This window comes from Carettochelys insculpta, chromosome 3, assembly GCF_033958435.1.
Source record: "Carettochelys insculpta isolate YL-2023 chromosome 3, ASM3395843v1, whole genome shotgun sequence".
Taxonomy (NCBI): domain Eukaryota; kingdom Metazoa; phylum Chordata; order Testudines; family Carettochelyidae; genus Carettochelys; species Carettochelys insculpta.
This window is the reverse complement of record NC_134139.1, coordinates 81,987,014-82,011,215: the sequence shown is the minus strand read 5'-3', so window position 1 is coordinate 82,011,215 and position 24,202 is coordinate 81,987,014. Positions and strand designations below refer to the sequence as shown.

General features: G+C 42.2%; 1 protein-coding gene and 1 long non-coding RNA gene across 2 annotated transcripts in view; one reads left to right on the top strand and one right to left on the bottom strand.

Moving 5' to 3' along the window:
• Nucleotides 1–20,975, top strand: part of KIF25 (kinesin family member 25) — a 74,313-nt gene extending 53,338 nt beyond the window's left edge. Inside the window, exons 10-15 of the mRNA XM_074988675.1 lie at nt 1,368–1,517; nt 2,491–2,667; nt 6,615–6,769; nt 13,736–13,933; nt 17,760–17,915; nt 20,000–20,975. Coding sequence (XP_074844776.1) covers nt 1,368–1,517; nt 2,491–2,667; nt 6,615–6,769; nt 13,736–13,933; nt 17,760–17,915; nt 20,000–20,157 — 994 coding nt within the window. The 3' untranslated portion in view covers nt 20,158–20,975. The remainder of the gene's footprint in view (nt 1–1,367; nt 1,518–2,490; nt 2,668–6,614; nt 6,770–13,735; nt 13,934–17,759; nt 17,916–19,999) is intronic.
• LOC142010358 (uncharacterized) overlaps nt 1,964–24,202 on the bottom strand; it is a 34,222-nt gene continuing 11,983 nt past the window's right edge. The window contains exons 2-3 of the long non-coding RNA XR_012644775.1: nt 7,898–7,980; nt 1,964–2,661 (exon numbers count right to left, since the gene is read on the bottom strand). This is a non-coding gene — a long non-coding RNA (uncharacterized LOC142010358). The remainder of the gene's footprint in view (nt 2,662–7,897; nt 7,981–24,202) is intronic.

The following is a 24,202-nucleotide window of genomic DNA, read 5'->3' as shown; positions in this document are numbered from 1 at the left end:
TCCTGCGCTCAAATGTATCACATGGCTAGCCACCAACCCAATAAAAGGACGTGCCTGCCATTCAGTGCTGACCATGCTGCCAGGCAGCACCACATCCTGGCTTGCACATGGTTAGGGCTCCCAGGGTGGCAAAGAATTTGGGTAGCTTGCAGCTGCCAGGGGGAAGTCTCCCTCTGCAGCTAAGATTTTCAGAGGCTTGCTGCCGGCAGGGGGATGTCTCCCTGGTGGTTAAGATTTTCAGGGCATTGCTGACATCCCATATGTTGGCAATTTCTGTGTAGTGAAGATGGAAGACAAATGTCTTTTTCCCTAGTCTTTTCTTTACTCTTTCTTCTAACTTTCCACCCCTTCATGCAGGGAGGAATGGGCAGAGGGTCAGTTGAGAACAAAGAGTGTGCACAGAAGCTGTATAATGAACAGGGAAACCAGATACCCTCCCCTCAGCATCTCTTTTTTTCAAAAACTTTACTGGCAGCTGTTTCCTCAAGCTTTTCATTGTCCTTGTGTTATTTTCAGGGATCAGATGCAATCAAGGGAGGGGGCGGGGGACAGTCAGTGGATGGCCAATTGAGAAGACACACTTGCTGATTTAATAAAATCCTTGATAATTCAGTAACAGAAGAAAGAGATTGCTGTTAACTTTGCCATCTTTGTTGATGCCCTACTCTTCCTTCCTTCCTTCCAACTGGAAAAAATGGACATTTGCTTAATACGGGAGAGGAATGAGGGCAATGCAATGTGGAAAGATGATGTCAAATACCAGCAAACATACTCAGAATGCTGCAGGGACGAGGGAACTCTGGGATAGGTTCCCATAATGCACTGCTGCAACAGTTGATGTTTGTTGATTGAGTCTGGCGGCAATAAGTTGACCTTGTGAAGAGCATGTAGGGAGGTGAGGATAGTCAAATTCAAATTTATAAAATCCAGAGTTACAAAATCAATATTAATAAACTTATTTTGCAATTAGGCTGCTGTGTAGGCATACCCTCACTTTTAATCCCTGGCTGGCCCTGGAGGGGAGCACTGGTCTAGTGAAAGCAACTCACCGCGGTCCCTTGATGACAACACCTTTAGTATTTTGTTGCAAATTTGTGTATATTCCAAATTGTTAATTTTATGGCTTACTCTTCCCATCCACTCAAAAACAAATCTACCTCAGAATTGCTGTGAAGTTACTTAATGTAGGTTAGCAAAAGACTTTTGAGATCTACAAAAAGACCATATGGAAATAAATTTGGTTTTTGTTTATAAAATTAAATATCTTAAAATATGCATTTTTGGAACTAGATGCTTTTTGGTTTAATGCTAAATTAATTTATTTAAAAACTGGCATAAGAAAACCTGACCTTTTTTATTTTTTTCAGCTATAATGTGTGTATTATGGCTTATGGACAAACAGGGAGTGGGAAGACGTACACAATGTTGGGACCACAGTCTGAGGATGATGTCACTCTTTCAATAGAAGATGAACCACTACTAGGAATTATTCCTAGAGCCACAGAAGAAGTGTTCAGGTATTGCTGACTATGGGAATGAGACTAAGGTTCGAACGCCTGTATTTACATTTCATGCAAAAGGGGAAAAAAGCAAGTAGTTTGCAGTACAGGTTGAACTTCTTTAATCTGGAACTCTCTCGTCTGGCAACATACGTAATAATTTTAGTTAGCCAGACGACCACTTATCAAATTTCCTGTGGTCCCCTAAAGTTTGTTTATGGCCACCAGTCCTGGCTGTCAGAGTTCTGTGCTGTTATTTAGCTGTAATTTACACCTAACAGTCTTCTAAGAGCGCAGTAAACAGTGGAAGTGTCGGTAATGTGTTAGACAATATTGACCTTTCATGGTCTGGCAAATTTGACACCAGTCCAATCCTGAGGGTGCTGGACAAGAGAGGTGCAATCTGTATAGTTATATCTGTGTTTTGTCCCAGGATATTAGCAAGAAGGGGTGGGGGGGTGAGATGATATCTTTTATTGGACCAGCTTCTGTTGATAAGAGACAAGCTTTTTAGTTTACACAGATCTCTTCAGCACATGATATTCTTGCCATGTAGATTTAACTTTTCAAGATGATTTACAATTTTAGCAGCTTTGGCAGCAAGTCCATTAAATTTACATTTGCGTCTAAATTATCACCCTGTGCTCTTTCTTAACCCTCTTTTAATATTTTACATATGCATATCCAAGTACTTCAAATAAGGGAAGAGAATGAGATTTTTTTTTCTGGAACTTAAATTGAGAGTTTTAAATTCTTTAAATGTAGCCAAAACAAGGTAATTTTCTCCCTGTGACATATTTACGCTATAATTTCAGTGTGTATGTTCTTGTTCTTCAGCCTTTACATATTCTTATGATTGTGGATGTTGAGAAGTATTTTCATCAGACTGTAATCAGCCCCGAGATGAGACTGTTTCTTAAGGATGGTTTACTTAGGATTTGATTTCAGCTTTTTTTAGCTTTGTCATTTTCTTTTCTGTAATTCGTTTCAGGCTTATTTCAGAAAAGCCACCAGGAAGTCACTGGGTTGAGGTTTCTGTTGTAGAAGTATATAATAACGAAATTTTTGATCTTCTGGCCAAAGACAGCTGTGGAACTGTATTCGGCACTAAACGTGATGTTGTCACAACCAAAGAAGGCAAGAGCGATGTGCCATTGCTTACCTATGAGTGAGTACAAAAAGTAAATCATTATTGCGAGATCATGATACAGTGTTGTTACCGCATGTGTCAACTACAAAGCATGGAGACAGTTATTGGCAATGAGTATTTTTGAGCACACATTCCTTCCCCAAGTACATAAAAAAGTATCACACTTGGCTTCCAGTCTCAATCTGAACATTATGATAATGATAATACTATTGATACTCTTGTATATTTATTTACCATCTTCCTTCCCAAGATGTCTTATAACAATTGTATGCATCCTCCTCCTGCACCCTTCCGACAGTTATCACCACCTGCCCCTTCTGCGGTAAGAACTGTGGCTCCAGAATTTGGCTGCTTAGCCATCAACAGATTCACAAATAGGAGGGTGACATGAAGATATCCTATACTCATTACTGAGTGACCGCCAAGAGAAGGGATCCTCCATACAGCAGCTTTGAAATGCTGTAAAGTGGGGATGGCCAATTCTTAGCACATTGCAGAACTATCAGAATGATGTGAAAAAAGCCCTGTGGAAATTCATAGACAATTATTATCTTTTTATTGAATTTTTAGACCATTCTAGAATTTTATGAAATAGCATAGAAAAAACTTACAGAAAGGTTATTAAATATTAAATTAAATTCTGTAAGATTTTATAGAATTTGTTGGTTTAATTCCTGTTAAAGTCTGTGATACTTTTCCAGAAAGGCCAGGAAGGGAATTCCTTTCAAATGTACCAGAGCAAATCAGACTCTTAAAAAAATGTCATAAGCCTTTAATACTCAGACAGAAGAGAGAAGGTTTTCTTTTATAAATGGTCAGCCAAAATGCCTGTTCATAGTAGATACCTTGGCGCTAGTTGGAATTCGAACCTGTGAGCTCAGAGAGGCTAGGTTGTTCAAACCAAAGGTGTGGATTGCTAAACTATCCTTTCTAGTGTCTGTTTCTTCTATTTTTAGATAGCCATGTTCCACAGCATATCTGTGTAGGGGGTTGATTCTCCTTTAAATCAGGTTTGACAGTGTATCAGGGCTATGAAGTGGATGTAATCTGCAGGTACGCTATCACAGTATTGTAAGTGAGAATCAAGCCCATGATATGTACATGTCCAGTGCACAGTCAATGTATAGTATTTCCATTTTTTCCCATAAGGCTTCGAGCTACACATTGTTGATGGTAAAAATCATGTCCTAACAAGTCAAGACCACTATCTTCTCTCACTCTTGTGAGAGCAAACACTAGTTTTCTTCTCAGAAAATGTCCATCATACTGAACAGTTCAGCCCAAAATCATAAAATGTTCTGTTGTTGGTGAAAACATGATTTTGTTCTCCACAGTGCTGCACTTGTAATGCCCGTCTAAGGCTGTTCTGTGCTGCTCCAGTGGGAACTGGAAGTCAGAGCAAGAAGTATCTTTGTCCTTCATGGATTAAAACAAACTGCATTCTCAATGGAAATAACTGACCGCAGTATTTTTATCTTGTGGATTTTAGTAACATAAGCAACCACTTGAAATTTGTTTATGTGGTTTTTTATTATTGCCAGAAAATTTTGATAAAATACAGACAATATTCTGAAGAGTTGAAGAGACGTAATTTTTTTTTCTTCATGGTTATTTGTATTCATTGACATGTTTTCTGTCTTTTGAACTGTCTGTGCAAAACTGGAATCTACAAAGAAACTGTAAAATTGCTTTTTCCAGCATGCAGGATTTAAAGTTTTCCTGTCTGTGGAATTTCAGGCACTGTAGTATTCTAGAAAGGATTATTTTTTCTTCTTACTTATGTAACCCCTCCTGTCCACTAGCCCAGTGTCAGGTTAATCACCATAGGGGAAGCCTTGCGATTTCTTGCATAACTTGGGAGACTAGGCCGAAGGCTCCTTGGTATGCTCTGCGTTGTGTGTTAATGTGTGTGTGTACCTCAGACCAGACCCACTCAGACAAACCACCAAGAACAGTCTTTACTCTGTAGAAAAACGCAAAAGCGGATCACAGTTCAGCAGTCCCACTACTCTGCCTGCAGCCTGCACGTTGCTTCAGCTCAGTCTCTGCTGAGACCCTGCTGGGGGGTCAGGGTGCACATCCTGGCAGGAACTAGGGAGTCCTCCCAGCATGCTGCAGTTTGTAGTCCACAACTTGTAGTTCCCAGGGCTGGGGCTGAAATGCACTGGTCCTTGGACTACACTTATTTACAGCTAAGCACAAAGCTTTAGTGTCCTTTCTATTAAAATTCAGTTTTATAATGTAAAAGACTTTGGGTTAAATTTGATTTCCACCCAAATTAGTGCACCCTCAACTGTACTCTATATTCTTGAAAAGAAGCAAGGATTGGATTAAGGCTAATTGGGGCTCAGTTGCATCCTTGCTTTTAAGTAGGAGCACCCTGCAAACGCTTTTGCTCCCAGTCCAGCGTTGTATTGGCTCTTTCTTCTGCACCTCTGAGTTCTTGGGCTTCCTCCTCCCAAGTGAGGCAGTCCACACAGTTCATCCAAGCACAGCAGACTGTCATTTGCACCCTGTGCCATTGCAGGAGGCACTAAATGGGTAGCAATCACTATATAGTGCTCCTCACCGAGGCAACATACACTAAATGTAGTGACTTTCACCTGGGTGAGAATGACTAATTAGGCAACTTTCACTATATAGTATGCTCTGCTTGAAAAATGAACTTAGGTGCAGAGCATGCCATGGATGCAGAGGAAAAGTCATATGAAGGTATGAAATTTTCATTCCACCACCAATGGTAGAGAAGCAGGTGTTTCTGAAAAGTTGACCACTTAAATTTTAAAGCCAAATGTATTTATTTGAAATTAACACTGCCACAGTTACTCTTTGTTATCCATTACTTCAACTCGTTAATCAGGCCTCAGCCATTCGAAAATGGTGAGATCTTTCCAAAATGGTAAGACATGAAGAAAAATATAAAACACAAAGAAATGACTGTTCACATTCTTCATCATTTTCATTTATTTTGTAGGACAATGGAGGAAAAAAAAAGGAAATTAAATATTAACACCCAACTCCCAGTCAAAATGAGTCCTTCATTCTGCATTGTCTGAAGGCTACTATGCTGCAGGCAGGGCTGCTGCTGTGAATGTGATGAAATCTCCTGAATATAAAGAAGCTTTCAAAGCCTTGGTTGGTCTTTCTGTGAAGAAGTATTTGCTCCAAAGCCAAATAAAGCAAGACAAAGTCTTGGGTGCAGATGTTGAGCTCTTCGCTCTTGTCACAGTTCTTCAAACTCCCATAGCTGTCTGTTACCAGATATCAGGAGCATTGAGGAAGAACTGGTATTTTACAGACCAGCAAAGCAGAACACTGGCAGATTTGAAACCATTGTGCATGTGGAAAAGGAGCCTTGCATTTATTTATCCAGTTCAGGGACTCATTTTCACCAGGTGCTGGGTGTTTCCAGTATTTAATCTCCTCTTTTTTCTGCATTTTCCTGTGAAATAAATGAAAATGATGAAGTCATTTCTTTGTGTTTGTTTTTTCTTTTGCCTGTTTTACGGCTTTAGTCCCTGCTGCCTAACTTTAATGGTTCTTACCTAACAAGCATGACAAGCTATGAAGTGAAAGCTGCCCAGGCATGGCTGGCTATATAGTGATTTGTGCCCAGGTAAGCTGCACTATATAGTGCTGGGGGCCTTCAGTCATGAGGCAATAATACAGTGCAGCTTACTTATAGTGCTCCGTGACTGCCACAGGTGAAGCTATCCCAGCACCGCCTCTTCTGCCTGTGGTCAAGCCCCTTCTGGTGGCCTGGAGTTGCCCCCACACGCATCCTGTCCAGAGCCTGGCAAAGTCTGTTGGCCACCCTGATAGTTAGCAAAGGAGGCACAGGGAGCATTTTGGAGGCAAGGTTGAGAACTAAGAGATACATAAGAGAACTTTGTCAGATTCATGTTCAGATTGCCAAATTTTTAATGTGACATTTGCTATCAGCTGACACTATACTGTTTTGCCAGGACTGTTGAAAATGCTGTTGAATTCTTACAACTAGTTGATAAAGGTCTCCAGCTAAGGGTCAAACATCCAACCCTGGTGCATGCTCATTCCTCTCGGTCTCATCTGGTAGTGACATTGACAATAAGCGCAAAGGATGTCTCTGCAGATAGCTTTGGTAAGTAGGGTAGCAGTAAAATACACGTAGAAACATTTGTGTCAGAAATGCTGTATCTGGGTTGAGGGATTTTTTTATTGCTCTTTTCTCTCTTCAGACTGGCTCTTGCTACAATCTTTAAATCCCCTGCTTGTTTCTGGTTTGACTTTTTTGACTATTTTTCTGAACACCTTGTGGTTTGAACCAGGATGCAAATTTTCTGGGACACTATAGGGGCTCTTTTGCATACTTGGCTTCATCTAATTCTTGACCATCTCCCCCGTCCCCCCGCTCTCTCATTTGCTCACCTTGATAATGTTTTTCTGATTTGTCACCCTTGATTACTGTTTTTGGTTCTCTATATCTTAAATATTGAGTCTGTTCTGGTGTGGCTATGGTCTGAAAAAGTGCGTCTGTCCCACGAAAGCTCACCTATAAATTATTTTGTTAGTCTTTAAAGTGCTACTTTACTGCTTTTTTGTTTTGATAATGTTGTGATGTTGGAGATATTTTCTTAAAACCGCTCCTAATATTGTGTGATGGTTTTCATACACTGCTATAGTACTTACAGCATTTCAGTATTAAATTGGCTATGGTATGGTAGTAATACAATTTTTTCTCTTACTGGCTAACAGGCATAGAATCATATAATTTTACAAGGACTTATTCAGTGCTAAAATCAGGGTTTAAACAAAGTTTATGCTTCAGGGCATATGATGATCACCACTAGGGTAGGAAAGATTTTTCTCTTTATATACCACATTACACAACTAGCCAGGTGTGTTAAGGAGGTTTGGCTTTGTTCTCTGCTAGAGTAAACAAACCGAGAAGGATCTTATCAACTGTGGCAAAACCTGTGTTATATTATCATTGTATCCCTTCTTGCTTTCTGGGGTCACTTATAGGTTTGCAGTCTTGCATAAGGAGCAGTTCTAGCTCATGTGGAGTTAACTTTGTTTCCTTTTCTTCCTTTTGCTCATGTTGTAATTAGATTCTATATTTGTAGCACTGTGGTCTGTCTCCTTCAGACCCTGCAACAACAGTATGGGTTTAGGAAGTGGAAAATGTTTAAAACATTTTTCTTCAGATCTTTATCGGAAATTAAACAGAGGATATTAGCAAAACAGAACAAACGGTGCCCTCGTTTACCTGCAGTGCCTGCCAAAAGACACAGTTAGTTTGGATGCTGCAGCTCCACCAGTCCAGATGTTAGATCTATCCAGGTCCAGATCCTTGTCAATCAGGCAGACAGACATGGTTAGACAAAATGCAGCCATTTTAACTCAATTGCCATCTTGTTTAGTCTGGGCTTCCTGCAGTCATTCATAGCTCATATGCAATGCCAGTTACTGCACCACCCTTCGTTAAGCCTCACAGCAAGGCCAAATAGGCATTTCTGCCATAAGTTGATTGATGGAGAACTCTCAAGTTTCGGGATCACAGAATACGATCTGTTGTAGCTGAATGAGCATTATGTATGAGCAATTTGCAAAGAACCATTCCAAAACGGAACCTCAAGGTGGAATTGGGACAATGAGGTCTGCCACTGTAATAAGAGCCACACCTTGCTTAAGACCTAGGTGCAGCAAATTGCTAAATGGTAGGCACTGAAGAACTAAGCAGTAGATAAAATCAGGAAGCTAAGGGATGGTAGTTAGTCTTTGGAAATGGGGCTTAAATCCAGCGCTGGCTGAGATCTTGTCAGATTTTGTGTCAGTAACTTTTGTTGTGGGTTGAGGAGAGGGTTGTATTCTTTTCTATGTAAGCCAACAGCTCCTCTATCTCTGAGGGTATGAGAAGTTTTCTCCTTCGGATCTGTGCCAGTCTGACAGCCGGGTGAGATGCGGGGGTGGAGTGATGGTCAATGAGCCAAATACATAAGTGAAGGCCAGACATGAGGGAGATACATTGACTGTGATTGTGATAAGTTTTACAACACACAATGAAATTCCATGGAAGAGTCTGTGTGGCAAACAGTAGGGATGTGTTATGTGCAAGGACAAATTTTTGAATTTTAAGCATCCTCTGTGAAGCAGGTACTACACAGAGATCCTAAGGGACCAGCTTGACTCAGTTCGCTTCCAGTTGTGGGCTGTGTCTACACGAGCCCCAAACTTCGAAATGGGCACGCAAATGGCCATTTCGAAGTTTACTAATGAAGCCCTGAAATGCATATTCAGCGCTTCATTAGCATGCGGGCGGCCGCGGCACTTCGAAATTGACGCGCCTCACCGCCGCGCGTCTCGTCCCGACGGGGCTCCTTTTCTAAAGGACCCCGCCTGCTTCAAAGTCCCCTTATTCCCATCAGCTCATGGGAATAAGAGGACTTCGAAGCAGGCGGGGTCCTTTTGAAAAGGAGCCCCGTCGGGACGAGACGCGCGGCGGTGAGGCGCGTCAATTTCGAAGTGCCGCGGCCGCCCGCATGCTAATGAAGCGCTGAATATGCATTTCAGGGCTTCATTAGTAAACTTCGAAATGGCCATTTGCGTGGCCATTTCGACGTTTGGGGCTCGTGTAGACGTAGCCGTGGGAAGGCAGACTGGGGTATGCTTTCAAGCCTGTGATTCCAAATGCAGTTTCTGCAGCTGTGCACACTGCAAGCAGGTGAGGGAGCTGCAGTGCAGCTTGTGCTGTCAGTGGTGTGGGTCGCTTGTGGGCGCTGTGAGCTTCCCCAATCCCATCCTTGGCTTGGACAGCGAGTGTCCCTTCCCCCAGCAGCCCAATGAGGGGGCCAGAGCATGGCAGAGCAGTGTGTGGTATTGGGGCTGTGTTGCCCTCACAGTTGCCGCTTGCTTCTCCTCCCTGCTCTGCTGGGACAGTGAAACTTTCCCTTCCCCCAGCAGTCCAGGGTCTGAGGCCAGGGCACGACAGGGCAGATTGTGCTTTTCTCCTTGTGGTTGTGTGTGTGACTCTCACGGTTGCCATGTGCCCCCCCAACCTTTGGCTGTGACATTGAAAGGTTCCCTTTCCCCAGGAGCCCAGGGGAGGGGGTTGATCCAGGCATGGTGGAGCAGCTTGCATTGTCATAATAACTTAATGCTATTTCCCCTGCTTTGTCTAGGTTGCCAAGCCTCTGTCTACATTACAGCGTAAAGGCAGTTTGATTTTACAGTGTCACTGTGTTCACTGCAAATACCATTAGGCTGGTTTTTGGGAGCGCGGAGGTTGCTTTTCTTACTCCGACCACACCTAACACCAAGTTTGAATTTAAAAGGTTGTATTAATGCCAGTGTGGAAACAGCATTACTTTAAATCAATTTTATTGGCTTCCAGAGGGGTCCCACGGGCATCCCACAATACATTCTCTCCACTTTCACCTCCCATGTGCTGCAGGTGTGCAGGAAGTAGGAAACAGGAAGTCCAGCATTTTGAATTCATTTCTTTATGAGCAGCATGGCGATCGCAGCTAGCCATGAAAAAGAGCCCCAGCCTGGAGCCATCAGGAGAGACATGGTCTCAGTTCAGCTGGCAGGCTAGTCCCCACGGCGCCACACCACATGGCAGCTTGGCTGTTGGGATGAATCACTGGCACATCAAAGAGCAGGGGTGACATGTCCTGCCCTGTGTGGGGTAAATGCGTCTTCCCTGTACAGGATATAGCAGGACAGGCTATTTGTTTCAGCGCTTCACTTTTGTACATGGAGACCCTGTTCCCCCACAGGTGCCATGTGGTCTGTGGTCTAGCCCCGACCTCACCACATGTCTAGCTCCCTGGTGCCATGGGGTGGGCCAGTCCCCACCCCATCATACCAGTTGCTGGCTTGGCTGTGGGGGTCATGCTTGTATGAGAGGCTGAGAAACTTCTTTTCTGCGGTTCACGTTTGTATGGGGGCAGTCCCCTTCCCCCCCAGCAGGTGCCACACAGTCAGGGTCTGTCCCCCACCCAGCCCCATCACATGGCTAGCCCCCAACCCAATAAAACCATGTGCTTGTGGTGCAGTGTAGACCACGCAGGACCATGTCCTGGCTTGTGTGCAGCAAAGGTGAGAAAGGCAAGAGAGATTTTCAGGGGCTTGCTGTCATTGGTGGGGAGGGGGAGTCTCCCACTGCCCTCCATGGCAAAGATATTCAGGGGCTGGTTCTCACTAGGGGGAAGTTTTCTTACCTATGGCCTGGTGCCCGCACCATGCTAACAGGCGCCTCCTCTGGGATCTCTGGCTCCAGAGGTTTGGGGAGGCCAGCTCCACAAATGGCTATACTGGGGGCTGCTTCCCACACCACCTCCTGCTTCCCAAATCGTGTGGCTTGGGGGAGCTGCACAGTCTCTGCATTGTCCTGTTTGCTGCAGTTCTTGGGGCAAAACAGACACCTGGAGAACAGACACCGTAACATGTGGGATTGACCGCTCCCTGATTTGCTGCCCTGCCCCCTGAAAGGTGTTCTTTCCCCAGGGGACCAGTGAGGTTCCTGTTAGTATGGCACAGTCAGAACAGAGGAAGGCACCATTGCTATTTGCAGGCACAGTAATTCTTGAGTGGGGACAAACAGGTGCCCTGCCCCACTGAACACAAGTAAATTTACAGGTTTCCCGAAATGCCCATAAATAGATTATTGTAGCCTGAGCACATTTATCAGTCCATTTGGTTCCTGTACTGATTTCTCACGTGTTCGTTCCAGGGGACTACTAAGGCTCCTGTTAGCATGGCACAGACACCCTAATAGGTGGGATTTCCAGTTCCCTGATGTGCTGCCCTCTCCCATGAAAGGTGTTCTTTTCCCGGAGGGCACCACTGAGTTTCAACGGGAAGAGTGCCTAACTACTAGGAAGTGATGCTAACCACTGGACACCAATGCCTGCTGGCATTCCCCACTTTTCCTAATTGCCTTCTGCAAATTGGCTGTTTGGCTTCAAAGGGAGGGGAACAAGATCAATGCAGTCTGGGACCATGACAGCGGGTGCTACATTTGGTTAAAAGGTCCGTGATACAGATGACTCAAACAATATCTCATTGGGGAAAGAGACTTCTGCAAAATGGCCAATTGTTTTGAGGGCAATTCAATGTGGGAAGATAACATCACACTCTCACAGCCACTTAGAGGAAATTTTTTCCTATTATGCAGCTCTGGAGCCCGGGGGGGGCGGGGCGGGGCGGGAAACAGAATGCAACAGGGCTGAGGGAACTGTGGGATATGTTCCCACAATGCACTGCTGCTACAGTCAAAATGTGATTAGTGGGGATGCAGGTGTGGCCACTCAACTTTGACTTTATAAAATTCAGTGTGACAAATTCAGCTTTGTAAGTTCGACTTTTATTTCCTAGTGTAGGCATAACCCAAGATTGATATGAGCCTCCTTAGAATAATACACATTGATAAGGAATGGGTGCTGACTGAATGGGGCACCAAGGCTTGTCTGTATGTTCACTGCTCTGTGGTGCCATGATACCAGATTACTTACTGGTGGCTTAGCATGGTAAGGTGTCCTATCATGGAGGTTGGACTAAGGCAGGGCTCCCCAGAAAGCTCATGAAAAGAATTAATGAGTACCTGTCTGAGAGCTTTATGGAGATGTGCAGGGAGGACCAGCGCTCCATCCTCAGACACGTTAAGGTGTGTGGAGCACCCTAGGCTGAGTAGGTACAGCAGCCATCACAGCTCATACCTGATTGCTTTAGCCCATCTGCAGCATGATTCAACATGAGAACTCACCAGAGGTGCCCTCTCTGCCATCAGGGTCAGGCTGCGAAAGGCCCTGGGAGGAGGGATGAGCTCCAAACTTAAAAAAGTTCCTGGCAGTCAGTGAGCTCAACCACTCCATTTACCTGCTGAGCATTCTCCTCTTCCTCATCCTCCATGTCTTGCTTGCTGTTGCCAGCGGCTGCCTAAGGAACTGCTTGGGAGGTATCCATGGGGACAGGAGTTGGGTCACCACTTAGAATCCCATGCAGCTGCTCATAGAAGCAGCATGTTTGTGGCCATGGCCCAGAACAGCCCTTTGCTTCCTTTGTCCTCTGGTACATGTGCCTGAGCCCCTTTATTTTCACATGGCACTGCTGGGCATCCCTGGTTTATCCTTTTTTCACCATGCCCTGTGAGATCTTGGCATAAATGGCTGGGGTCCTTTTCCTGCGTCGTAGTTCTGCCAGCATTATTTTGTGTCTCTCTCCCCCAAACCCCGCACTGCAGTCAGGCCCTGGATCTCCTGCACACTCCATGCTGAAGCTTGTCTGTGACCCTGAGAACTCATGGCCAGATGTGTTGCTGAGGGGTGATGCCGAGGTGTGCTGCCTGCGCTGCTTACCACGTTGGCCAAACAGGAAATGAAATTCAAACTCTCTTGAGCTGGTTTTTGCACCCCTGGAAAGCCATAGAGCTGAACGCGGTGGCCAGAGTGGGCACATTGGGGCACTGTGGGACACCTTTGGAGGTCAAGAATGTTAAATTTCACAGCACTCTGTCTGCATTACTCTGCAGTTGACCATGCAAGGTCAATTTTGGCATTACGCCTCGTAAAAAAGCAAGAGTACTAAAGTCTACCTGAAGAGTCCTTAAACAGAAGAAAGGGAAACAATTCTGGCCAGAGCAGTGGTAGTTGAAGGACCAGCAGCATTAGAAATGGGCTGCAGAGCTCAGGGCTCTTAAATATACAGAATCCCACTCTGTCTTAGTTGTCAAGGGACAACAGACAATTGCAAACATGATTTTTTTTCCTGCACATTCTTAAAAATACCCTACCAGGCAGAGGGACTTAGTGGTTTCTGTTTTCTACCAAACAAGTGTGGAGCTGAATGTATTGATGAAAGTTCTAGTGATATTAAACAAAAAAAAAAAAAAAAAAAGCCTTGCTATGTAATTGGTATCACCTGCCTGAAATAAGATAGACCAAGATTTCATACTTGTGCATCTGAATAATGCAACCTGCCTAGATTGCTAATTACAAGCCACACAATTACCTGAAACAGGAGGTACCGGGATTACCTTTTGAATTTTTTGCTTCCCATTTTGTAATGGTAAAAATTAATTTCCTTGTTTGTTTCCATTATCCAGGTCCTCATTGGGCAGATGAACAGTCTAGTGAAAGGCTAAGTAAAGAGCATCTCTGCACCGTTCCTCAACTAATGAAAGATGATAAATTCATCTTTCCTTCCAGAGCCTCTACTCCAGTGCAGTTTGAATCTACTGAGAAACTGAAGCACATCAAAACTAAACTACAGCTGGTGGATTTAGCTGGCAGCGAATGTGTTGGTAAGCAGTTCTTTTTATTACAAGACCATTTTGAACTGAGAGCATAGAGTCTTCCATCCCATGGACATAGTAATTTCATTTAGCTTATTAACTAAGTATTTGTATATCTTCATTTGAGTTTGGCTGCATGTGTCTTAATCACCTCTTATGGCCTACATCTATACTACATTCCCATTTTGAAAGGGGACTGCAAATTAGTGAGATCAGAAATGTAAATGAAGCATGAATTTACACATCTCATATCTCATTTGCATATCCTCACATGATCTCATGTCCAGAAGAGCCTTTTCTGGAAGCCAAAACAGCCATGTAGACGGGGTTCTTTTGAAAACAAACCCCTTTTTTGAAAGAACCCTTCTTCCAGAAACAGAATTGGAAGACGGGTTCTTTCAAAAACAGGGGTTGTTTTCAAAGAAACCCCATCTACGTGGCTGCTTTTGTTTCCAGAAAAGGCTCTTCCAGAAGCGAGAGCGTGCAAGGATATGCAAATGAGGCAAGAGATACATAAATCCATGCCTCATTTGAATTTTCTGATCTGATTCATTTGCATTCCTCTTTCAAAAGGGGACTGTAGTATAAATGTAGCCACAAGGTCTTAACCACGTCATATGATTGTATGTGTGTGTTCCCTAATTCACCATTGTTTTACTCATTTTTACAGTGGGATGGCTTCATTAAGATCAGCTTACATAAGGCTAAAGCAACTCAGTGGGCCGTCAGGCCCATGGTGACGCTCAGGGTTTGTCTACACAACAGCCTTATTCTGGAATAGCTAGTCCAGAAGAATTTATTTCAAAATAATGCTGCTACACACAAATATGCATTTTGAAATAGCACTTAGCTATTTTGAAATAGAGCATCTACACACATACAAACTATTTTGAAATTGGATGCACTATGGTTTATTTCAAAAAATGGGCTCTATTCTCTGTCTTAACAGAACCTATTTCAAAAGATGTGCTATTCTCACACAATGAGGTTTACCAATTTTGAAATAAGCCAACCACTATTTCAAAATTATATCAAAAGAACAGTTGCCTTGCGTAGACCGAGGGTGTCCACTACGCTCCCCGTTCACCATACGTGGCGAACGGGGCAGTGTAGTGTGTTGAAATGCAGCTCAGGAGAGCCACAGACATGGGGCATCTCTCCAGCCACTCCGCGCATGCGCCCTACCACGTGGAGCGACGAATGCCTGGCAGCAGAGGCAGCACCTCCAGTTCTGGCGGGCTCCAGCCGTGGGGCGGTTTCAGCCCGGGGCAGCTCGCACAGCACAGCTTCAGCCCTGGGGCGGCTCACATGGTGGCAGCGACTCCAGTGAGTAATCTTGGGGGAGGGGGGGTAAATTTCTCTTGGATATCACTGGTGTAGGTGGCTCTTATTTCGGAATAACTTTACTGTGTAGACATGCCCTCAGAGTATATATGCACTATTTGTTTGGACTGTTTTTAGAAGTTGCATTTTTACAGTCCAAAAACATAAAAATTAGCATGTTCTTATTTTTGTGTAGAAATAAGTGCATATATTATTTAAATACGCTAAATATTTTTCATGAACATAGCGCTGTGTGTGGGTTTTTCTGCCTGCTTATGGAAAAAAATCTGTAAGGAAGTTGATCTATTGAAAATATAATATTGTTTTCATCGTTCCTTCAAAGGACTTTCCTCCTCCTCTATGCAAACAATAATTTGAAAAACTTGATTATTTCCTAAAGGACAAGCTTTCTTACCAAGAAAAGCCACACAACTAAATATACCATTCCAGAAATAATGTTTTGAAAACTGAATCTGTGTTTATGAAAGAACTCTTTACATTACTGCCAAGAGTTCTTTCTGCTGGTGACTGTTAACTTTTGTTCTATAAAAACATATCAGAGTATATTATTTTTTTAATTTGGTGGGGACATTAGAAACCTTTTGATAAACATGTAATTGACAACATTCTGTGTGTCTGTTCCCCAAGTTTGACCAGGGCAAGCATTTGCTGCTCTGTACTCAATAGGCCAGATCCTCAACAGGAGTAAACTGATGCACATCAGCACTGATGTTAATGAGGCTATGCTGACTTGCATCAGCTGAGGATCTTGATAACCTATACAGAGAGCGGCCTACATGCTATTAAAGATGCTGGTGAAAATCTGAAGACAACAAAATTACTCTGGATTTACAGAGGTATAATTCAGAGCAGATTTTAGCGCACAATCTTTTGAAAGTTGAGGTTTGGGACAAGTTTAAGTGAGAAACAATTTATAAAGCATTTGTTGTACATGAATCTCATGCATATATATGCACCTTTTCACCTTAGCTTTATAGGTCTCCTGAGGGACATCCAAAGTGATTGTAGAGTGTTTTCTCACTGTCTGTGAGCCAGATTTTTAGTTCTCAGCAAACTCTTTAATTTTCTTATAAATCTGCCTGACTAACCTTTGCTGTAAAAACCTTGATAAAAGATTTGAGTCAGATCAAGGGCTTGTCCTTTGCACAAAAGGAAAATGGGGAGTTAAAACCCTCTTCACCCCTTACCCCCAATGTCATTACATGATTTCCCCATATCTCTGCTGCATGCATGGAGAAGGTGGGCCAGAATACTAGTCGGCTGCTTTTAAGTGCTGGTAGCATATTACTACCCACATGGAGCAAGGGAAAAGGGAAGGAATTGTCCATCATATGACTTGTCACCACACACTACTTAGGTTTAAGTAAGTTATGCTGTTGCATTAATTTAGTTCAACTGGTGCAAGTTTGTGGGTAGACCAGGCATTAAGAGATGATCTTTCCTATCCCTTTAATATCAGTTGAATTCTCCCATGGTACATATCCACTGACAATAGCTACCTTTTGCAGGGAATTACAAGAGAGGGCACTTTTCTTTCTGAGTCACTGTGAATCAGTACCCCATGATTTAAAAAATACAGTCCTGCTGAATTGTCTTTCGGTCTTCTCTCTGAATTAGCACCTGAATTATTGCCTTAGTAACTGACAAGTACGAACAGAGAGGATATTGTACAGTTAGAGAAGCATAGATGAGAAATAAAAGCAAAGTCCCAAATCACACATGATCATGCAAGGTAGTTTTCATAAGAATAGAAGCTAGGTGTTATTCAGCAATGTAGTACTATTGTGCATTATTAAACAGCTTTTAGATTTCACCTCAGAGCTGGCTGCCTTCCAGCGATGGGTGATGTGATTCCTGAGTGTGGTTTGTATAGCTGTTTAAATTAAAATGTGATTTTTTTCCCAAGGCAAAAAGGTCTGTAAAAGTTACTATTCTGTCTAACAAATTGTGTGCGGTAAGAACTTTGTAACTTCTTCACATATTAACATACATGTCAGATTTATATTGACTTGACTTAATAATTCTCACAATGGTATCAGAAGTACTTTTTCCTCCTGCATTTGTGATGTGGTATTTGCAAGATGAAGAGTGATTTTTGCTTGTATTTTCTCATTTTATATGAGGGAGTAAAGTCAAGAAAAAATACACAATCTAATGTATTCTGATTTTTTTATATATATATATATAGAGAGAGAGAGTATATGGATATTGGATTTTTTTTGCAAAAGACACTTCAGTTAAATACATCAAAGATTATGAGGTGCTCAAATACAAGAGCAGTGGGGTCCGTATGAGTACTTAAGAGTGGTTGTAAATCATGTTTATGAAATGTATTTAAATGTATTATTAATACAAAAAATTGCACTTCACATCCAAGGGATATACCCAGCATAGAGGTTTTGTTCACTGAGCTTAGGAGATGAGTGAAGATGTTCCTTTTGTTTATTCAGAATATTTATTCTTGACTGTTGTTTTCCCTCTATTGCATTAGGTATGTCTGGAGTGACAGGAGTAGCCCTGAGAGAGACCTCGTTCATTAATCGTAGCTTATCTGCTCTATCAGATGTACTTGGAGCAATAGCAGAGCAACGCTCTCACATTCCGTATAGAAACAGCAAACTTACCCACCTACTGCAGGACTCCATAGGTAATTGTTTCTTTTGCCTTTTATGTAACAAAACTGAGTAAAATTTCATCTTCCAACGTTCTCTTCACATTTTGCTATGGAAAATAAGTGTTTTCTGTTTTTTGTGAAAGTTGTGAAGCATGAAACGTTGTACACAGGTTCTAAGTGTAGGTGTACAGCAGCATTGTGTGGGAGGCTGTACCTGAGCACTGGGAGTCAGAACTCTGGGTTCTGTTCTGGACTCTCTTCTCACTGATCTGCTTAAGTCATTTAACTTTCCTGAGTCTTGGTTTTCTCCCTGGGAAACTAATGTAACAGCGGTCTACCTTGTAAGATGCAGTGAAGCTTCATTCATTCATTTAAGGTTTAATAGCAAGTGAGTTGTAAAAGTTAAGCTTAACTCTTCCAGGGGTTTCTTGATACTCTGTGTCTAGCAAATTTGCAGGTTTCATGATTGTTCTTGACATCCAAAATGTATAATAGCAAAACAATAAATGGAGACACCCCAGCAGCCACTTAACTGTTGCAACTCCTTTTGATGTTTGAATGGGCTGCTCTACCCTAACGTTTCATCCAAGTGTACAGTAGTGATTGGTGATTTCTGTGTGTGTGTGTTTTTTTTTTTTTTTTTTTTTTTTTACAGATCCCTTCTGTGTCGTAGCCACAGAGTACAGTAAACTCTTTCATCTCCAGCAGCCCTGGGCCCAGGAGGTTGCTGGATATTGAAATATTCTGAATAACAGAGGGGTATACCCAGCAACGCATAACACTAAAGAAAAAAAGATTAGATATGAACAAACAAGCAAAAATGTATGCAGAGTACTTTTGTTTACCAATAACAGCAGTATTGTACACTGTACACTTATACTGTATTTGCTGTATTTATTTGTACTGACTTTCACTATACTGTACTTATGAAAATGTAACAATTTACTTATGGTTAAAATGCAGCTTATTTGAGAGTTCTGAATAATAGAACGCCGGATATGAAAGAGTTTACTCTATATGATTCTCTTACAGCCCTTAGAGAGATTCAGCTCAGGTTGTAGCAGCTTATGCTTTAAGATTTTAAGATGCCTGGTTCTATCTCAGGTATGATGACAATAATATGAAGAGATTTTCCAAGGGAATATTGTCTTTATTGCCACAGAATTCTTAATTCACCTCTTCCTGAAATTCAACCTTGGGAAATCAGCACACCCTGTGAAAGGCAAAATACTGAAGTGTGGCAAAATATCTGAAGCAATTTTTTTGGAAAGGGATGAAACATGCCTATTTTCAAATTCTGTAACATGGGACACTGGATTGTGAAGGGTTCTGCATAGGCTAGTGAGTTAGGAGCCCAAGGTGGCAACGCAAGTTCTCTTGTCAATATTTTACCTAAACTCTGAGTTAGTTTCAATTAGGGATGTAAACGGTTAACCAGTGATGTTTACTGGTGCCTGGGAGCAGTCCTCTGCCCACAGCCTGCTGCAGGCAGAGGAGTACTCCAACTCTGCTGGCCACTGCATGTAGGGCTGCCAGCAGCCAGCCCCATGCAGGGTTGGGAGAGGCACCCCCACAGGCTAGGGGATTGCTCCCTTCAGGCTGGAGCAGTCACCCACTCGGGATATCGCTTCCTTGGTTAAAAGTTAGGTTAACCTAATGTTTAACTGATTAACTGGGATTTTGCATTCCTAGTGCCCAACCTGTGACACAACCGGACATGTCAGCTATTCGTGTGCATGGTTTCAGAAATGTCCTTAAGCTTCACCATGAGCCCTTCTTCCTTCTTCTGTAGTACTTAGGTAACAAGCGATCTCTTCGGCTTTTAGAGATGCTGATTTTTACAAATACAACAAAGCAGTCATACCCAAAATGTACACATAGATGTGTTAGTGAAAGGGGTGAAACATTCTATAATTACACAGTAAATGATCAACTGGCTAAATGAGACCCTCCCACGTAGCTTTACTGTAATAGCGCATATGCTTTGAATAGCTCTTTGTGTAGCACTCTGATTTATAGAACTGACAGCAGCTTACTGTGGCTTCTGTGCAATTCAGAAAATCAAAGCACATTGAAAATCTGTGTGTGTGTGTGTATGTATTTTTTACTGCTTTTAGGGGGCGATGCTAAATTGCTGGTGATGCTGTGCATATCCCCCTGCCAGAAGTACATAGCAGAATCGCTGCAGTCCTTGGGATTTGGAGCTCGTGCTCGGCAAGTTCAGAGAGGACAAGCCAAGAGAAGAAATCTGCCAGTGTCAAGCAAATCAAAATAAAAGCTAAAACGCCTGTGGAGTGAAGTATTTATTAATGAGTTCCTCAGATAGAAATATATCTTATTGTCATAAAGCTGTGCTTCAAAATGTAAACTGCCAGTTAAAATAAACACTCCTCAATATGGCATTAGCAAAGCTATAAACTTGCTGATTATGTTCTTGTTCTAGAGATAACAACAGGTATGGAAAACAGCTACCAAGTGTGATGGATGGGATGGCATAGATATATTATATTATGCCTTCTAGGGGAACAACAACAATACACGTTTTAGAGCAAATGTTTAGTATTGGCAAATCAACAGATCACACTGGAGGGTTAAATCTCTGTCCTATTAGTTCAGTAAAAAACACAAGTCTTTAATAACTGTTTCATTTCAATATTGCAAATTTGGTGGTTTGATGTTGGGGTTAAAATGAGCCATATGTCATCTTGCTGACTTGCTGTCCTCTCTCTGGCATTGGCTTGTCCCTAACCCAGTACTATTCCCTCAAGAAGAAAAAATAAATACAACAGCAATTTCAAATAACATTAAAGATCAAAAGCAAGTCTGAAGTATGTAGTTGGGTTTTATTAGCATCTAAATGTGCTGTTTGAATGCTCGGCAGAGGCCTATGATTCCCTTTGACTTTTTGCCTCAAGGGACTGAATTGCCTCTAGACTGCTAGAGGTCATTGGTAGGTCACTCTGAGAAGGCTTAAATTGCATTTGCCTATGTGACAGACTAGAGTTTATAGTGCCTGGAGTCTCTTAACCTTTACAAGCATAAATATTTATCCAGATTATATGGCATACGACTATTGGAATTTCACCCTTGAATGTATACCAGCTGCTAGACTGCACGTGAAATTTTAGTATTGTTTCTGACCCTCATTTTAGTAGCTTTGTAATTGTGTGCTTGCTTTATAATGCAGCCAGGTTAAAAATCTCTGAATTGGCTTGCCATCATTTTTAGCTGCAACACAAGAAAGAGCTAGTCATGTTTTCATGTGGAAAGGAAAGAGGATATAATGAAGTTCTGGAGTTGCTAAAATGATCAGCGGAGAAAGGCCTGGCACATAAAATGAAATGCACGGTATAAAAAATCATGTGAGATTTAGACACCTAGATGCTTTAGCAACCCTACTATTTGCATCTTTAGGTACCTAAATATCTCTGAATATCTGACCTTAATGGACTTTGGAAAATTTTACTTCCAAACTTGATTTTTTTCTTCCAAGCTGAGGCTTTTCTTCAAAGCTAGGTATTTATTTATAAAATCTACATGATACAAAAACGAGCACTAATGCATTGTTAAGATTGAGAAATCACGTCTTGAAATGTCAGCAAATACCAAAAGTTAAAGTTTCTACATTAACATTAATGTCTGCCAGATTGCATGTATGTAGCATTTTCTATTCCTCGTTTCCTTGTTATCATAGACCATTACTCTGTTTGTTCTCTATCGTTACATGCACAGGATATGCAGCACAGCAAAGTTTAATATTACTCGCGAAACCTTCAGTTTTTGGAATTTCCTGCTTATAAGGATTTAATTCCTCAATCTTAGTGTTGTATTTGATGTCCCTTTATTTTTACAGAGGAATGTGCGTAGGGAGACAGATTGTAGCATAAACTAAATAAATGGCTTTAATATAGCAGTGTAAGTTAAATTCTATTACGCTGTAAGACTCCTTCACCTCCTCTTAAGAAAACAAAAGGAAATGCTAAATTGATGTAACATACACTCTGGGGACCAAAGAAAGGGGTATGTTAAAAGAGGTGGCCTATTTTACTTTACAAATCCTTATACTCTCCTCGTAGCTGCTTTTAAAATTCCTCTTTTAAGGCCTTTTCTACTCTAAAAATTCCTCCATGGTAGTAGTCCCAGTTAGCATAGGGATTATAGATGGCTGTGTGGTTACTGTACTGGGGCGCAGTGGAAAAGTAATATGGCTGTGTCCTGACTAAGGTGTAACATGGTTTAGCTGTGCATGTATAAATCAGATCAGGGTCCATTATAACTGTGTTATGGGAACCATGCTAACCCCCCCCACCACCCAAGGTGTGTTGGTAGAGTAAGTTTATTCGTGTTTCTTGGATGTGCAGATATTACAGTACTGGAGCCACAAAAATGCCAAGAGGGAACTATGGTCTGTTGGCATTGCGCTAATACCAACATTGTGAGCTAACGTGCTGTAGAAGAAGTGACCTTTTAATATGAAAAATCCAAGCAAATTTAAGGTAAGAATTATAGCCTCATAACTAGTGTTGAGGCTAGATGCAAGACTTCTAAAATAGAGTAAAACCCGTAATTAAATCAAAATATGTACGTGGCTTAAAAGTTCAGCTGTTCCTTTTGTGTGTTCCCTGTAGCACTACTCCTTTATGCTGTGATTAATGTGTTCTGGCCTCTGGGCGCTGGCTCGTACTGTTCAGTTAAGGTGGTGGGTCACTTTATGTTTGGGTGTGACCATTCCAGCAAGTAACGTTTGTGCCCTCGCCTCTAGTGGTAGAGGCCATTGACAGTTATATTTATGTTCTTGTTGCATATTGAAAGTGTTAGGGCTGGGCTATGCTAAAAAGTTAGGCTGGCAGAGTTATGTTCTGCCACTATGCTGACTACTCCCAGCGTAGATACTGCTATAGTGTTTCTGTTTCCATTTCCATCAGCACTGGGGGAGATGAATTTCTTACACCAATGAAAGAAAAACTCTTCTGTTGGTGTAATCTGCTTTTAAACTATGAGGTTACGGCAGCAGAGCTATGGTGAGGTAGCTATGCCAGCATAGGTCATGGTTTGGGCTGCATCTTAAACTTTACAGCGACCTAGCTTGGGCACTCAGGGCTGTGAAAAATTTCATACCTTGGACTCTATAGATAGCTCAACATAACTCCTGGCACCAGCAGTCAGGCAGGTATAGGTCTGCCCCAAACTAAAGGCTCACCCCTCCTTAACTAATGGAGTGGAACCATTGAGCTGCCCCGCCCCCGCAACCCAGTGTAGGGGTTCCAGAGAATACTACTGTCCATCTAGCTAGAGCCTTTTGGGGCAAGTGGATTAGTGAGAGTGGGAGATGAAACTCTTCCTTCAGTATAGAAAGAATCCACATTACACCAACATAGCTGTACAGTGGTTGTGCTGCAGTAGCATTTGTAGCGTAGACGTGGCTTTAAGCAAGACCGATATTATCCTCCTCAGTCAGTATGTTTTTCCCTGCTAAAATGCCGCATTACTCAGAGTGTAGCAGAAAGTGTGCACATATGTACCTTTCACTATGAACTTGTATTAGATAGGATGTCTTTTGGATGGTAATGCAAGCCATCACCCTCCCCGATGCCTAGACTTCATCACATTTCCTCATTAGGAAATTAGGCATCCTGGTGGGGTGGTTCTGAAATCTCACTAGGTGCTTGTAGCTTTAGGTTCCTAACTACCTTTGGGACCCTAAATTACCTTGAAAATTGGAGTGACGTCTGCAAATACAATCCATGTGCATGGCAGGGGGGTGATATTTATGGAGGTTCTGAGCACCAGGAGCTCCTGCGGGTTTAAAGTGGATCTGTAATTGTCTACATTTGGAGTTTTTAAAAAAGGAACAATTAAGTGGCATGGGTCTTTGGGCAACCCTTAAACTAAATCTCAGCTGCTGATGGAGTTCAGTTTTATTTGTATATCTATTTTATATTAGTTTTATTGACCACATGTAGCTTTGCGCCCAGGTGCAAGCAGCTGCACCACAAAAGAAGGCTGTTCATTATAGCAGGGGCTTGGAAAACCCTAAAGAGTAGTGGAATGCTCACAAAAATGTTTATTTGATTTTTAAATATTCATCACTGAAACTATTGTTATTGAAGTGCTTTTTCCAAACCACAACAGCTTGTGAAGAGTAGGTTGGTTACTGGAAAAAGGCTGTATGCTCTCCCTGGAGGCAGTAGTTGGAAGCTAACAAGTTTGCCGCTTATCTCAGCCAATTAAAAAGATTGCAGCCATTTCTCATAGTCGGATAGCCTAGCCTAGGCCCTGTACGTGCCACAGCCTTGGCGTCATTTTTCCTGGGTGAACAT